Source organism: Mirounga leonina, unplaced genomic scaffold (assembly GCF_011800145.1).
Source record: "Mirounga leonina isolate KUSES-001 unplaced genomic scaffold, KU_Mleo_1.0 Mir_280, whole genome shotgun sequence".
Lineage (NCBI taxonomy): Eukaryota > Metazoa > Chordata > Mammalia > Carnivora > Phocidae > Mirounga > Mirounga leonina.
The window spans coordinates 7,565-24,141 of NW_023270658.1; the positions used below are offsets into that span (position 1 = coordinate 7,565).

Here is a 16,577-nt window from a genome sequence, read left to right on the forward strand (position 1 = left end):
ATCCTAAAATTTGTATGGAACCAGAAAAGACCACGCATAGCCAGAGGAAGGTTGAAAAAGAAAAGCAAAGCTGGCAGCATCACAATTCCGGACTTCCAGCTCTATTACAAAGCTGTCATCATCAAGACAGTATGATACTGGCAGAAAAACAGACACATAGATCAATGGAACAGAATAGAGTGCCCAGAAATGGACCCTCAACTCTATGGTCAACTAATCTTTGACAAAGCAGGAAAGAATGTCCAATGGAAAAAAGACAGTCTCTTCAACAAAGGGTGTTAGGAAAATTGGATAGCCACATGCAGAAAAATGAAACTGGACCATTTTCTTACACCACACACAAAAATAGACTCCAAATGGTTGAAAGGCCTCAATGTGAGACAGGAGTCCATCAAAATCCTAAAGGAGAACACAGGCCGCAACCCTTCGACTTCAGCCACAGTGACTTCTTCCTAGAAACATCGCCAAAGGCAAGGGAAGCAAGGGCAAAAATTAACTATTGGGACCTCATCAAGATAAAAAGCTTCTGCACAGCAAAGGAAGCAGTCAACAAAACCAAAAGACAACCGACAGAATGGGAGAAGATATTTGCAAATGACATATCAGATAAAGGGCTAATATCCAAAATGTATAAGGAACTTATCAAACTCAACACCCAAAGAACAAAGAATCCAATCCAGAAATGGGCAGAAGACATGAACAGACATTTTTCCAAAGAAGACATCCAAATGGCCAACAGACAAATGGAAAAGTGCTCAATATCTCTCGGCATCAGGGAAATCCAAATCAAAACCTCAATGAGATCCCACCTCACACCACTCAGAATGGCTAAAATTAACAAGTCAGGAAAGGACAGATGTTGGCGGGGATGTGGAGAAAGGAGAACCCTCCTACACTGTTGGTGGGAATGCAAGCTGGTGCAGCCACTCTGGAAAACAGTATGGAGGTTCCTCAAAGAATTAAAAATAGAGCTGCCCATTGATTTTAAGTGGATAATAACATAGAAGTATCTCAAATACATGCAATATAAAATATAAACTTCAATTCAAAATTGATGTAACAGAAATTTTAGTATTTTATTTTTTTAAATATTTTATTTATTTGACAGAGAGATACAGCGAGAGAGGGAACACCAGCAGTGGGAGTGGGAGAGGGAGAAGCAGGCTCCCCGCCGAGCAGGGAGCCCGATGTGGGACTCGATTCCAGGACCCCAGGATCATGACCTGAGCCTAATGACTGAGCCACCCAGGTGCCACTATATGTAGTTTTTAAAAAAGATTTTACTTATTTATTTATTTGCTCTGCGGGAAGCCTGCTTCTCCCTCTCCCACTCCCACTGCTTGTGTTCCTGCTCTCACTAACTCTCTCTCTGTCAAATAAATAAATAAAATCTTTAAAAAAATAAAAATAAATAAATAGAATAAAAAACTATATACATATGCCATATATATATTATTGAATTAAACCATGATTGTGATATGCTCATTATTGTGTCTTATTTATAGCTATTTTGATGCACAGAATATCTGTATCATTTAATGATACTCTGGGTATTGCTCATATATGCTAGATACTTAAAACAATGTAATATTTATGAAAGGTTTTGCACATTTAAAATTTTTCGCTGCTTACCAATTAATTTACATAAATAGTAAATAAGGATTTGCTATCTTATAGATTATGAATAAATTCCAATCCTAAAATCTTGGTAATCATTAATCTATTTTTGTTTTTGATAGAGTGAATTTGTAAGGGAAATACAAATGTTACATAAATATAAAAAAGAAATCATTTGCATATACATCTAATTCTACTACCATAGATACTTACAGATAAGAAAAATGAAAGCTTGAGGCTTTAGGGAAAATACAAATAATCTCTGAAAATAAAGGAGATTCTCCATGTTTTATTTGCAGGTAATGCTATATTTCAGAGTAAGTTGGACATAACTTGATTTAAGCAGGTCTTAATAAACCAGTTAGATAATTAGTCAAATTACCAGTTAATTAAAATGTGATTAATTTTATAATTAATAACTTAATCAGTTAATAAATTAATCTACCTCCTACCTTTGAGGATGTATGATTACTGGTAACAAAATTCAAATAAGTAAAACCATTTTTTATGTTCCTTAGGGTTATAAACATTTATGAAATTGACTTTTTGTCATGCACACGTTTAATCAAATTCAGCATTTTGCGAGTACATACTAGGTATAAAAATTAACTCTTGCAAGGTCTCTACACTGAGGTAAGTTCCCTCTAATCATGCGTAAACACAATGATAATATGACCAATATGGTGGTAGGTGCTTTGTTGCAATATCTGTGGTAGCTGGAAGCCTGGCATATTGAAACCATGTACTAAACACACATGTAAAATAGAGAAATATAGCCATTTTGTGTCTCTCACCTGAAAACTGAGGTATAGTAGTTTTATATTTATTTTTCTGTACTTTTTAAGTTAAAACAATTTCTCACGACATCAAAGAAAATCTTGAGACATTAACTTAAACATATGAGAAACATGAAAAAGCCATAGCCATAATTAAGAGATATATCACTTTAATATTAACTAAAAGGCATGACTATGAGGCTCTTTCAACACAGAAGTACACAAATTTTAGAAAACTGGGAAGGCATAATATTTCCTAACACCGTGAGTAAATTATGTGTGGCATACTAACAAGATATACAGAAATAACAGAAGTGTGATGTGTACTGCAAGATATACTTGTTATGCAATTTATTTGGATTAAAAAATATTGTATAATAACAACAGAGATGTATGATAGGATGCTAAGGCAAACATCTTGTCATGAAGTGAAAGATTAAAGACATAATTATTCCTCCAAGTCTCATTTTTTTCTGTCGTTTGACCACATCTTCTTAAATAAATGCCTAACGTTCCTTTCAAACAACTCTGACTCCTTATAATTCCTTGCTTTCCAGGCATGAACTGAGCCATGGAAGATGCAAATGACACCACACAGTATACTTCATTCTTTTAGGGCTCTTTAACTGCACTCAGACCCATCTGTTCCTCTTTTCAATGGTGCTCATGCTCTTCCTCATCTCCCTGATGGGCAATGACCTCATGATTGTGCTCAACCATGAGGACCCCAGCGGCACACACCCATGTACTTCCTGCTTAGCCAGCTCTCCCTCGTGGACATGATGCTGGTCTCCACCATAGTCCCCCAGATAGCAACCAACTACCTGATGGGCACCAGGTCCATCTCTCCTGCTGGCTGTGGAGCCCGGAGTTTACTGTTTCCCATGCTGGGAGAGGTTGAGTGCTTCCTCTTAGCGGCCATGGCCTATGGCCGCTATGTGGCCATACGTCACCCCCTGTGCTACCCCATCCTCATGAATCAGAAGCTCTGCTTGCACGTGACCACAGGCTACTGGCTTCGGGGAGGGGTGGATGGGCTGATGCAGCCTGGTGCCACTCTGAGCTTCCCTTACTGCCATTCTCGAGAAATCACCCACTTCTTTTGTGAGGCACCCACACTCACGCACCTTGCCTGTGCCCACGCTACCTTTTTTTAAGTTTTTCACGTATATGTGCTGCCTCCTGATGCTCTTGATCCCTCTGTCTCCCCTTTTGGCTTCCTACAGTCTCATCTTGGCTGCTGGGCTCCGCATGCGGCCCACTGCAGCTCAGAAGAAAGCGTTTGTCACCTGCTCCTCTCACCTGGCTGTGGTGGGGCTCTTCTGTGGCACTCTCCTACTCATCTACGTGCGGCCCAAATCCTACTGCTCAGTGGCCCATGACAAGGTGGTCTCTGCTTCTTACACCATCTTCACACCTGTGTTGAACCCCCTTATCTACAGTGTGAGGAACAAAGACATCAAGGGGGCTTTGAGACAATGGCTAGAGAAACATTTTCTGGGACGTCTATAGTGAGAGGAATTGGATAAACTGGCAGCAGCCAAACGGGATCCATTATGAAATTTGTTATATCAATATATTTTGTTCTCACTTGGCCAGTTTTCACTATTGAAAAGTATATTTACTTTATATTTAGTACATTAAAATTTACATTTGTCCTGCTTTCATACATCCTTATAGTATTTTTGTTCTGGACTTTGGACCTCAGCAATAAGAGTAAATGGCTGAGGCACTGTAAGTAAAAGATATGCTAGACATTGATAAAATAAAGGAGATTTTCAACTTTTAATGTGCATGGGCCCTGCTCATTGGATCTCAAGGAAACCAAACTTTAACCATTACCAGAGTCAGCAAATTCAATTTCTGACCTTGGCACCAATTGTACATCTGATTCATTTATAAATAACCTAAAATGGAGCATATTCCAAGCATATGGCTAAGTGTAGAACCCCCCTGGTCCCATGAGACTGAAGTCAGACAGTCCTGCAGATAAACTAAGTCCTAAGTTTACAGTCCTAAGATAAGGTCTATAACTTTCTGAAATACCTTTCACCTAATGATTTGAACATTTCATGTTTTATATCCTTAGTAAAGACTGTATCCCAGGCAGTTGTCCTAACCTGGACTGGAAAAACAAAACCAAAAACAGAACAAAAACTAAAAAAAACCCTTTCTTTTAGAGATTTTAAAAGTTTGTTCATTTTGTGTCAACAACACCAACTCTGTGTGTGTGTGTGTGTGCAATTTTGTTGATGGATTATTTAAAGAGTGAATAATTTATTTGAAAAAAGCAATGTACATCTCAGTTTCATATAATTTTGATATAATAAATTTCAAATAAAGTTAAATGATTATGAAAAATATATAAAAATCTTGTAGGAAATATTGTCATAATTTTTGCTAGAAGAGGATTTTCTGAGGGTATATGTGAGTTAAAAATCATTATGTACAAGGTAAGTAGATTGACCTGTGTACATTTAAATATGTAGCAATCACTGGCTGGCATAATCAGTAAAATATATGACTGTTGATCTCAAGGTCATGAGTTCAAGACCCATAATGGACATACAACTTAATTAAAAAAACATACAATAATCATGAAGAGTGGAAGTGAACATCTCTCTCTGAAACTAAGTAACACTAATTAAAAAATAATTCACACATGATAGAATTAACCACATAAATCAACACAGACAATAGATTTATTCATAATAGTAATTAAGATAAAAAGTCCCTTTTCCCACAGATTAAAATAAATATTTTCTATTGACTTATATAGATAAGAAATCATCTTTGTTCCCAATGAAAGCCCTAGGGCTGAAGGTTTCATCTTTGTATTTCAATAAGGGACATAAATCTAATGGCTTGGGAGAAGTCTTATAATCTTTCTGCAACTGTTGAGTTGCAAGTTTTACGAGAGTTAATTTTCCAAAAAAAATTTTGTCTTTTTTTTAAATTTTATTTTATTATGTTAGTCACCATACATTACATCATTAGTTTTTGTTGTGGTGATCCACAATTCACTGTTTTCGTATAACACCCAGTGCTCCATGAAGTACATGCCCTCCTTGATACCCATCACCGGGCTAACCCATCCCCCCACCCCCTTCCCCTCTAAAACCCTCGGTTTGTTTCTCAGAGTCCATAGTCTCTAATGGTTCAACTCTCCCTCTGATTTCACCCCCTTCATTTTTCCCTTCCTTCTCCTAATGTCCTCCATGCTATTCCTTATCTTCCACAAATAAGTGAAACCATATGATAATTGACTTTCTCTGCTTGACTTATTTCACTTAGCATAATCTCCTCCAGTCCCATCCATGTTGATGTAAAAGCTGGGTATTCATCCTTTCTGATGGCTGAGTAATATTCCATTGTATATATGGACCACATCTTCTTTATTCATTCATCTGTTGAAGGGCATCTCGTCTCTTTCCACAGTTTGGCTATTGCGGACATTGCTGCTATGAACATTGGTGTGCATATGGCCCTTCTTTTCACTACATCTGTGTCTTTGGGGTAAATACCCACTAGTGCAATTGCTGGGTCATAGGGTAGCTCTATTTTGAAATTTTTGAGGCACCTCCACACTGTTTTCCAAAGTGGCTGTACCAACTTGCATTCCCACCAACAGTGTGAGAGGGTTCCCCTTTCTTCAGAGTATAGGGAAAGAGGGAACATTCCTCAAGTTCATAAAATCCATCTATGAAAAACCCACAGCGAATATCATCCTCAATGGGGAAAAGCTGAGAGCCTTTCCCTTAAGATCAAGAACACATCAAGGGTGCCCACTCTCACCACTGTTGTCCAACATAGTACTAGAAGTCCTAGCAACAGCAATCAGACAACAAAAAGAAATAAAAAGTATTCATATTGGCAAAGAAGAAGTCAAACTCTCTTTTTCCCAGATGACATGATACTTTATGTGGAAAACCCAGAAGACTCCACCCCCAAATTACTAGAACTCATCCAGCAATTCAGTAATGTGGCAGGATACAAAAAAATTTAAAAAAAGAAGGAACTATACCGTACATATTTTGATTCTAAGGAAGTGGCACATTTAAAATGAAGAATATCAAATTTAAATGGTCTCTTGCCAAAATTCTTAAAATATGAATTTTAACATCTGAATGAACTACTGAGTCTATTTCTGTAATTATCTCACATCATCTCAAAAAAAAGAACATATCTATATATATTCAAGGTTTTTTAAAAAAAAAATGCTGTTCCATATTGATAAGTACAAGATTTTGTCCCAAAGAGAATGCCAGGTCCTTGAAACTGAAATGTTAGAATAAAATTCTTTGTTCCATCATCATTCTCTCAATTAAAATTAACAAATTAAATTACTGGAGAATGATATGCCAACTATGAGAGCACACATCAGTCTCAAACATAATTCATTCTAAAAGAATACAATGTAAAAATAGATACCCTATTCCAGGCTATGTAAAATTATATGCTTTAGGCTGCAATCATTTGAAAATTATTTGTGGTAGTGTAGCTGAATTACTCACATATTGGGATATATGAGTCCATGAAACAGTTTATGCTGATAAGTTGTTATAGATGTATATATATGCATTTATATTTATATATAAAGTATATATAAGTTATCTTGGAGATGAATCTCCAGATCGCACTTGAGATGCCCCAACTGACACAAAAATGAGGTGTCTGTCAAATTTTGCCTAACAAGCTTTATGAGGAAAATAACTTAGTATTGTTATTTTAAACCACTGCCATTTGCACTTCTTGCTATGCAACAATATTAACTACAGCATATTTTCATTCCTGGAAGAGGCATGGACCCAAAACTAATACTAAAATTGTGTCATTTTTTTCATAGGATCAGTTTGCAGTCAGAATTCAAAAACAAACCAATAAGCCAAAAGCAAAACAAAACAAAACTCAAACTGTTAGCAGAAAATTAAGGGCCTTGAGAAAACAGTTGCTGAACCTAATATAATGCTAAATGTTCATTGAACTTGAACTAAAAAAAAAAGAATAAAAACATCACTCATCATCAGGGAAATGCCAATCAACAGTACAATGAGATGTTACCTCACACCTGTCAGAATGGCTAAAATCAATAACACAAGAAGTATAAATTGTTGGCGAGGCTGTGGAGGAAAAAGAATCCCTAATGTAGTATTGGTGGGAATGCAAACTGGGGTCGTCACTCTGGAAAACAATATAGAGGTTCTTCAGAAAGTGAAAAACAGAACTACTCTATGATCCAGCAATTGCACCACTAGGTATTTACTCAAAGGATACAAAAATACTAATTTAAAGGGATACATGTACCCCTTTGTTTACGACATCATTATTTATAATTGCCAAGATATGGAAGCAGCCCAAATGTCCATCGATTGATGAACGGATACAGAAGTGGTGTATAGATACAATAGAATATTATTCAGCTATAAATATGAATGTCAACAGATACAAAGTGATTGAAAGTCGCATATGCATCCCAATGTTTATAGTAGCAATGTCCACAATAGCCAAAAGAAGCAGAGTCCAGATGTCCATCAACACATGAATGGATAAATAAGAAATGGTATATACCATATATTGTTGTTATATATATATATATATATATATATATATATATATATATATATATTACCCATCCATCAAAAAGAATGAAGTTTTTCCATTTGCAACAACTCTATAGAACTAGAAGGTATTAGGCTAAGTGAAATAAACCAGTCAGAGAATGAAAATACCATATGATTTCACTCATATGTGGAATTCAAGAAACAAGACAGATGAACATAGGGAAAGGGAGGGAAAAAATAAAATAAGATGAAATCAGAGAGGGAGAGAAACCATTACAGACTTAACAATAGGAAACAAACTGAGGGTTGCTGGAGGGAAGGTGGGTGGGGGGATGGGGTAACTGGGTGATGGGCATTAAGGAGGGCACTTGATGGAATGAGCACTGGGTGTTCTATGCAACTGATGAATCACTAAACTCTACCTCTGAAACTAATAATACACTATCTGTTAATTAATTGATTTTAAATAAGATTTTAAAAAGAATGAAATCTTGCTATTTGCAGCAAATGGATTGAGCTAAAGAGTATAATACTAAACAAATTAAGTCAGTCAGAGAAAGACAAGTATCATACGATTGCACCAATATGTGGAATTTAATAAACAAAAAAATGCACAAAGGTGAAAATTAGAAAGAAACAGACTTAATTATAGAAAACCAACTGATGGTAACCCGAGGACAGGTGGGTGGGTGGATGGGTGAAATATGCAAAAGGAATTAAGAGTACATTTACCTTAATGAGCACTGAGTAATATACAGAATTGTTTTTGTTTTGTTTTGTTTAGAACCGTTTCATCACTATATTGTACATCAGAAACTAATATAACTTGGTGTTAACTACACTGGAATTAAAATATAAATGATAAAAAAGAAGCTGTATAGGATATAATTCAGCTTATGTGTTCTTTCTTACCTCCCAGTCTCTTTTCATTGGGGTTCCTGGAAGTGGTTGAGACTTTCCATGTTTCCAGTTCCTGTGAGACACAACTATGGATCTATGTAGTGCTTGCCAGTCCCCATCTTGCTTCCACATCTTACATGAAGGTCCCATTCATGAGATCCAGGAAGGCACATTGTCCAGATGTCTCCACTTCTCAAAGTGATGGAAAATTGCTGTGGTTGCTCATTTTTCTCTACTTAGCTCTTTGGTGTTCCCACCTCCTATTAAATTAATTTTCTGAACCTCTTTACCTCTGCCTAAAAATACATAAAGTGGTTTCCACTTTTGTAACTGGACATTTCATAAGAACCTTCTGTTCTTATGGATGAGGAAATCAAGCACAGAAAAAATGTTTTGAAAGTGACAAGCTGCTCAAGCATTACTTCTCATGGTTATGGAAGAAGCAACAACAACAACAACAAAGCTATCTCTAACATCCTTTGCTTGGAATTGATAAAAAGACAATTTCAGCCACACAGCATTGAACAAAGCAAATAATTACATGTCCTGGCTCATACATTTGGAGTGGACACTTCACTCCTCTCATATAGATCAGAAGAAATCAGTGAATATTTGTAAAATAATATTCTTTTATGCAAAGATTCCAAAAGATTCCAAAAACATTGCTTCAAGAAGGTGACTGAGAAAACCACTTAGCCACAAGAAGATAATTTTCTACAATTATGGTAAGCAAGCAATGAGATATTGGAAAGGGGAGGGAACATTCCAGAGGAATGAACCAAGAGGAATGGTAAAAAAATGAAAAATATGCTCCAAGGAAATAGAAAAGTGCCTTTACTTATGAATGTTCTTCATCTACAATATAAAAGGCACCCACATATCTGCCCATTGAGATTTGAGAATATCTGAGAACAAATTCCTGTGTTTCTCTTGCTCTTCGTTATAGGACTGTTAATTGATGTTATCAGGACCTTGAAACACCAAATGTTTTGCGTATTTTGATGACTTGCATTTCACAGGTCATGTAATAAGAAAAATCATTTCTAGACCTGCTTCGTACATCCTCATCACATGGCTAAATGCAACTTTTGGTTGTCTCCTTGTGGGGGTGTTGAACTTATTTTGTTGGAGAAAATTAAGTGAACCAAACAAGGAGAGCCTGTTGATTCATGATGCTGGTTAATAATCTTGACTTCCTTCTTCTGGACTAAGAATCGTATTGCACTTCCCTTGTCCTTGAAGTATGGGATGGTCTGTAAAACATCAGGGAAATAAGCATGTGTAACACCTGGCTAGATGATTTAAGATCAAATAACTGTCCTCCCATGTCCTCTTTTCACATGTCACAGACTGCTGATGTTCACAGCAAGAGAAGTATCATTAGCTGCTTCTGAAGAGATGCAAGTTCAAAGATGATATGTGGCATGATCAAGAATTCCATCTTTTTAATTTTATGATGTGGGGATTTTTAAGCCATTGTTGGTTAAGCAGCATGGACTATATGTTTTCCAGTCTCTAGACTCTTACACATTCATTGACTTATTCCTGGCTCAGACATTGTGTCATTTCAATGAGAAAGTGCGGGTGTATAATTATAAATATATGTATATGTAAATATATATTTTTATATATAAAGCCAATTCGCACATAGTCTCTGACATAAAATATGTGAACATACTGAAGTGAGATATAATAGAAAATTACATATATGGAAGAAAAAGTTCATACACTTTTCTCAAATTTTTTGAATTAATTAGGAGTACAAGAATAAAAAAGGAATTTGAAAAATCATATTTTTAAAAATATTTTATTTATTTGACAGAGAGAGTGCACAAGCAGGGGGAGCAGCAGAGGGAGAGTGAGAAGAAGGGATCCCAACACGGGGCTGGGTCCCAGGACCCTGGGATCATGACCTGAGTCAAAGGCAGCCGCTTAACTAACTGAGCCACCCAGGTGCCCCCAAAATCATAATTTTCATTAAGGTTTCTGTCCATGTGCTGTATATTAGTTTTAACACTGTTGCTTTGAAGTGTAAACAAATTTTATCTTTTCAGCTTTTCAAAATAGACACTGAGTCTATCAAAATAAACTAGGCTTTTAACTTGTGTTGACTATGCCCCTCTTCAATAAAATCCCCATGAGAGACAGGAAGTGATCATGGAATGTAGGAAGTTTCTCAAAATTGTAGATATTCTCAGCCTTTGAGGCTCCACATAACCTCTCTCCTCTCCAAAATTATTCTCATTTATAAATTTCTTTCTTCCATGAGCAAACATTTTTTTAAAGATTTATTTATGGATTTAAAGAGGGGGAGGGCAGGCAGAGAGAATCCTCAAACAGACTCAGTGTTGAGCATGGAGCCTGATATGGGGCTCTATACCAAGACCCAGAAAAAGGAATCTAAGCATAAGTAGAACCATATATTTAACAAAATGATATAAAAATCATATGATCATCTCAATAGGTGCAGGAAAAAACATTTGATAAAATGCAACATATTGTCTTGATAAAAACTCTCCAAACATTAGTTACAGAAAAAAAAAACACACATAATAAATCAATACTAAAAATGCTGAAAACTTTGTTTCTCTAAGATCAGAAACAACACAAGAATGATCATCTTAAAATTTCTATTCCATATAGTACTGAGAGTTCTAGCCAGAACAATTAAGCAAGGAAAAAATAAAAGATATTCAAAGTAGCATTATCTTTTAGTATAAATAGAAGCATGTATATCAGACTTAATATTCCCAGGATTTCTACATTAAACACCTCAAGATAAATATTACTCAGGAAGTAATGATCTATTATTTTTGTCTTTCATCTTACAGTCAAAATTTTAATATAAAGATGTAATGTAGGAACATACAAATAATTGAATAGATGTGTAGTCTTACTAATTTTATTGAATAGTTTCCTTCTATTTAAATGTAATTTCCCTTCTGTTTAAATTTAAGGACATATTCTGAATGTTTTATTCATGTACTGAGAGATGTGACAGAAAAATGAAAAGAATATTTTTCAAACTAGTTAAGTCAAATTAGTGCTGCATAATGAATTTTCAAAATGTTGACAAATGTAAAATGGTAAAAAATATTTGAGCATATTGCATTCACTAGGTAAAGTGCATGGAAGCCTTTCTTTTACCTGGGAGGCAAGTTTGGGATATGACTGTGTTTATAGCTAAAGACTTGGTATCTAATGATGACAGCATCATATAATTAGTCTCCAAACTTCTAGAGGTTAGGATGGTGTAAACTGCATGTTGCATCTCTTTACTTACATTTAGTATTATTCGACAGAGAATATTTAATGTCACAGAGAGAGAAAGAGACTATAACTTTATAAGGGTAGCACAGATTTGGAAGATTTTACAGGATATGTAACACTTGTCTTCCCACTTTTAAACATAGTGTTAGGAAGCTCACCATTAGAGTATACCTCTTTGGATTCAAGAACAGATTTCATTCAACATTCTGGATGGCATAGAAGGTATCATTTTATCTATCATTCTAGCATCATGGAAGGATATTCCAGATGCCTGATTGACCAGTTAGGCAAAGATTCTTAAAAGATGGTTGTACACCTGGGTGGCTTAGTTGGTTAAGCACTGGACTCGATCTCAGCTCAGCTCTTGAACTTCAGGTGCCCCATGGAAGTGGAAAGAAAGTAGCAGAACCTAGAAGATGAAGTAGTTGTTGAATTTATTATGGAGTACTTCTAATATCTGAAGACAACTGTAGACAAAATATTCTTGTAGAGGCAGCACAAACTCTTTAAAAATGTAAATATAATTGATATATTGTGGATAACTTTGGATATCAGAGTCCATAGTCAAAAATACCTTGAACAAACATTTACTGAGAACCTACAATAGGCCAGGGACTACTATGTGATGGGGTTCTGCAGAAAATAGACGTTACATATACTTTTGTTTTCTTTTTTCTTTTTTTTTCTAAGATTTATTTATTTTAGAGAAAGGGAGACAGGGAAAGGGAGGGAAAGTGTTAAGCAGACTCTGTACCTGTGTGCACAGCCTGACCTGGGGCTTGATCTCATGACCCTGATATGACAACCTGAGGCAAAACCAAGAGCTGGGCATTTAACTGACTGTGTCTCTCAGATGCCCCCACACTTCTCAACACTAAAATCGAGTATGGATTTTTGATGAGAATGAGCATAACAATTGAAATCATTAATGGAAAATGGAAAACCAGAATGACAAAATTATTTTTGGCAGTGAGAAAAAGTCAACAACTTTGGATAATGATATATTGAATTTGAGTTGTCAATAATATCCATTGATTTTTTTATTCATAGATTTTAAAGACTAACTTATGATCCACCAGTTCAAGGAAGGCATCGATGCCCTTAAATCTCAATCCATGTCCTTACCGAATTTTACTGAGCTGTTGGTCAAACCAGTCAAAACAGCAAGACCTACTTAAACATGTATATATCTGCAACGTCATTCAAAGGTTAATCTTTTCATATACCTAACGTTATAGCAAAACAGTGGCCACATTCCAGGCCATCAAAATAGAGTGTAGAGGTTTATTTCATAATGAAGTATCTCAATAATCACTAAAATAAAACAGAAAAATACACAATATTTATATTTTATCAGGGACATATTTGTACATTTGCTTCCCAAAGGGAAAACCAAAACACATTTCATTCAAACTTAAAAGAGTGTTTTTGTTGTTGTTTTTAAGATTCATGGTGCTTGAACTTACAACCCTGAGATCAAGAGTCACATGCTCTACTGACTAAGCCAGACAGGAACCCCAAATTTATGAATAGTTCTTGAAGAAGGCAAATAACTTGTTTTATATGTTATTTATTTTTCATGATTTGCAGCAGTGTTTCCTTAAATTCTCTCTGTGTGTATAAGTATGTATGCATGTATATCTATTTATTGAGGGATAGATCATACATAGTGAATTTGTGCACATATAGTAAAGGGAACACTTAAGTCACTACCCACATCTAAACAATTTCATTATTTAGGAAACAATATGATTCTCTATATAAAGAATTAATGAAATATAATTCAATTTTGAGGAGTTAATAAAACTGGCCCAAGTAAAATATATTCTCATTTTAACTGAATAAAATTTTCATTTTTTACATTTAAATGCTGATATTTACAAATTACAGATTAAATTATAAATACAGATTAAGCTAGTTTTTATAGTATATCATTACTTATTATTTTAGAAAGATGTATAAATAATACATTTCATTTTCTTTAGGGTTTATCCAAATAAAAAATGAGACAGAAAATTGAGTTCCATATGCTATTCATTTATTCAGGTATTTAAAGGATATTATTGAGGAACTACTATATACCAGGCATTGTGTAGCCGTTCAGTTTATACAGAGGGCAAAACAACGATTTCACATTGGGAAGTTTAAGTTCTGATGAGTTAGAATGACCATAAAAAATAAAGTTAGTTCATAAGTTTATTGAATATGTAAAAGATGAAAAGTGATTTGCAAAATGCATCAAAGGACAGCACAGTAAGGAGAAATAGGCAAGTCGGGGGTTACTGAGATTTTAAGTACACTGTTCAGGGTAGGTCTCATTTAAAAAGTGACCTTTGACAAAAGATTGAACTGCATTTAAGAATACGGAATTAAGACTACATGGAGCTGACAGCTTTCTCAATAGACCACTATCATCAGTTGATTCAAACAAATAAATGGCCATGTTGTAAACCAAGCCCACTTCCAAAGCTTGTTGAGAGTCTGTTGACTTGAACTGCAAAACCTGCATCACTCTCATTTTATTATGCTTCTAAATGTAAATGAGTTTGAGATTTACGCCACTGCATTTTAGCTCTATTTTTTTCTATTTTAGGAAAAGAGTGGAGTTCATGATGGGGCATGAGAATCACAGTTTCACCAGTGATTTCATTCTTTTAGGACTCTTTTCTTCTTCTCAATCAAGTCTAGTTTTCATCTCCTTTATATTCATCATTTTTATTATGACTATAACAGAAAACACAATCATGATCCTCCTTATCCTCAGGGACTCAAGACTCCATACTCCAATGTATTTCCTGCTCAGCCATCTGTCTTTCATGGACATCTTGCATATTTCCAACATTGTTCCCAAAATGGTCGCTGACTTTCTGTCAGGCCGCAGAACTATTTCATTCACAGGTTGTGGCTTCCAGATACTTCTATCCCTCACCCTCCTGGGTGGTGAGTGCCTTCTCCTGGCGGCAATGTCTTATGATCACTATGTAGCCATCTGTCACCCACTGCACTATCCCATTCTTATGAATGACTATGTCCGCATTCTCATGGCTAGAGGGTCCTGGATTGTTGGGACCGTCAACTTCATAGTCCACACAGCTTATGCACTCCAGTTTCCCTTCTGTGGCCCAAGAGCCATTGATCACTTTTTCTGTGAAGTCCCTGCCATGTTGAAGTTGTCCTGTGTGGACACAACACTCTATGAACGAGGAGTTTATGTAAGTGGCTTAATTTTTCTCCTTGTCCCTTCCTCCCTAATCCTTCCTTCTTATGTCCAAATTCTCCTTACTGTTCTTCAAATGAAATCATCAGATGTACGGAAAAAGTCATTTTCTACCTGTTCCTTCCACATGATTGTGGTCACAATGTACTATGGGCCATTTATTTTCACATACATGAGACCCAAATCATACCACACTCTGGGCCAGGACAAATATTTGGCAATATTCTATACCATCCTCACACCCACACTGAACCCTATCATCTACAGTTTTAGGAATAAAGATGTTCTGAAGGCAATGAAAAATATGCTCAAAGTCACTTTCTCCATTAAAGATAGTAATAAAAATGCTTGAAGCATGTATTTTCTATATCAATATTCAATGCTTAGAGATTATCCATTAGTCATATCTTTAGAAAGAAAATCAAAGTTTCTATCCATCAAGAGTGGAAAGTGGATTTTTCCAAACCTCCAATGAAAATTAAAAAAAAGTTTTACAGGTATTTGTTTTATAAATACATACATCCAGAAATGTACTGTTCCCTCCCATGAAAAATTCTAAGATCTTATAAAAATTGACTTTTATAATACTATCACGTCATATGGGATCTAGCCATATAACTTTTGTATTTCATGAAATAGTAAAATTATAATTCCAAGGTTACAAGCAGTTATCAAAAATTCATAAAAAATTATAGGCAAAATGGGTGCAGGTGTTCAAGAGGTAAAAATTCTAGTTATATGATACATAAGTTAAAAATAAGTAAGCCTGTGATGTAATGTAGAGCATGGTGACTGTAGTTAACAATGGTCTGTTGTATATAAGAAAGTGGCTGAGAGTGTAGGTTTTAGTAGTTCTCATCATAATGAAATGAATTGTAGCTCTGGGTGGTGACAGATGATAACTAAACTTATTTTGATAATTATTTTATAATATATAGATATATCAAATTTTTATGCAGTACACCTAAGAACAGTAGAATTATATCAATTATACCTCAATAAAACAGAAACATAAACCAATGTATTTTAGTATTTAATAAATCATATATTATTATGTATTTTCATATACTAATACATTATGTAACTTATTTGATATACTCAATGCATTCAATATTATTTAGTAAGAATAACATTTTTTAAGAGTTATTTAAGAACTAGCATTCAATTTCTATTAATATGAGTTCTAAATCATGAAAACACTTCCATTTGAAATCTACAATCCCTGTTTTCTTGCAC

The 16,577-nt window shown here is 35.1% G+C and overlaps 1 protein-coding gene and 1 pseudogene across 1 annotated transcript; both read left to right on the forward strand.

The window, feature by feature from the left end:
• Positions 1 to 2,981: 2,981 nt before the first annotated feature.
• LOC118026741 lies at positions 2,982 to 4,454 on the forward strand (annotated as a pseudogene).
• An 8,375-nt stretch (positions 4,455 to 12,829) lies between these two features.
• LOC118026742 (olfactory receptor 2AJ1-like) lies at positions 12,830 to 15,961 on the forward strand. The gene has a single exon (XM_035029742.1). It carries the CDS (start codon positions 14,665 to 14,667, stop codon positions 15,691 to 15,693), a length of 1,029 nt encoding a protein of 342 aa, XP_034885633.1. The 5' UTR covers positions 12,830 to 14,664; the 3' UTR covers positions 15,694 to 15,961.
• Positions 15,962 to 16,577: the final 616 nt, after the last annotated feature.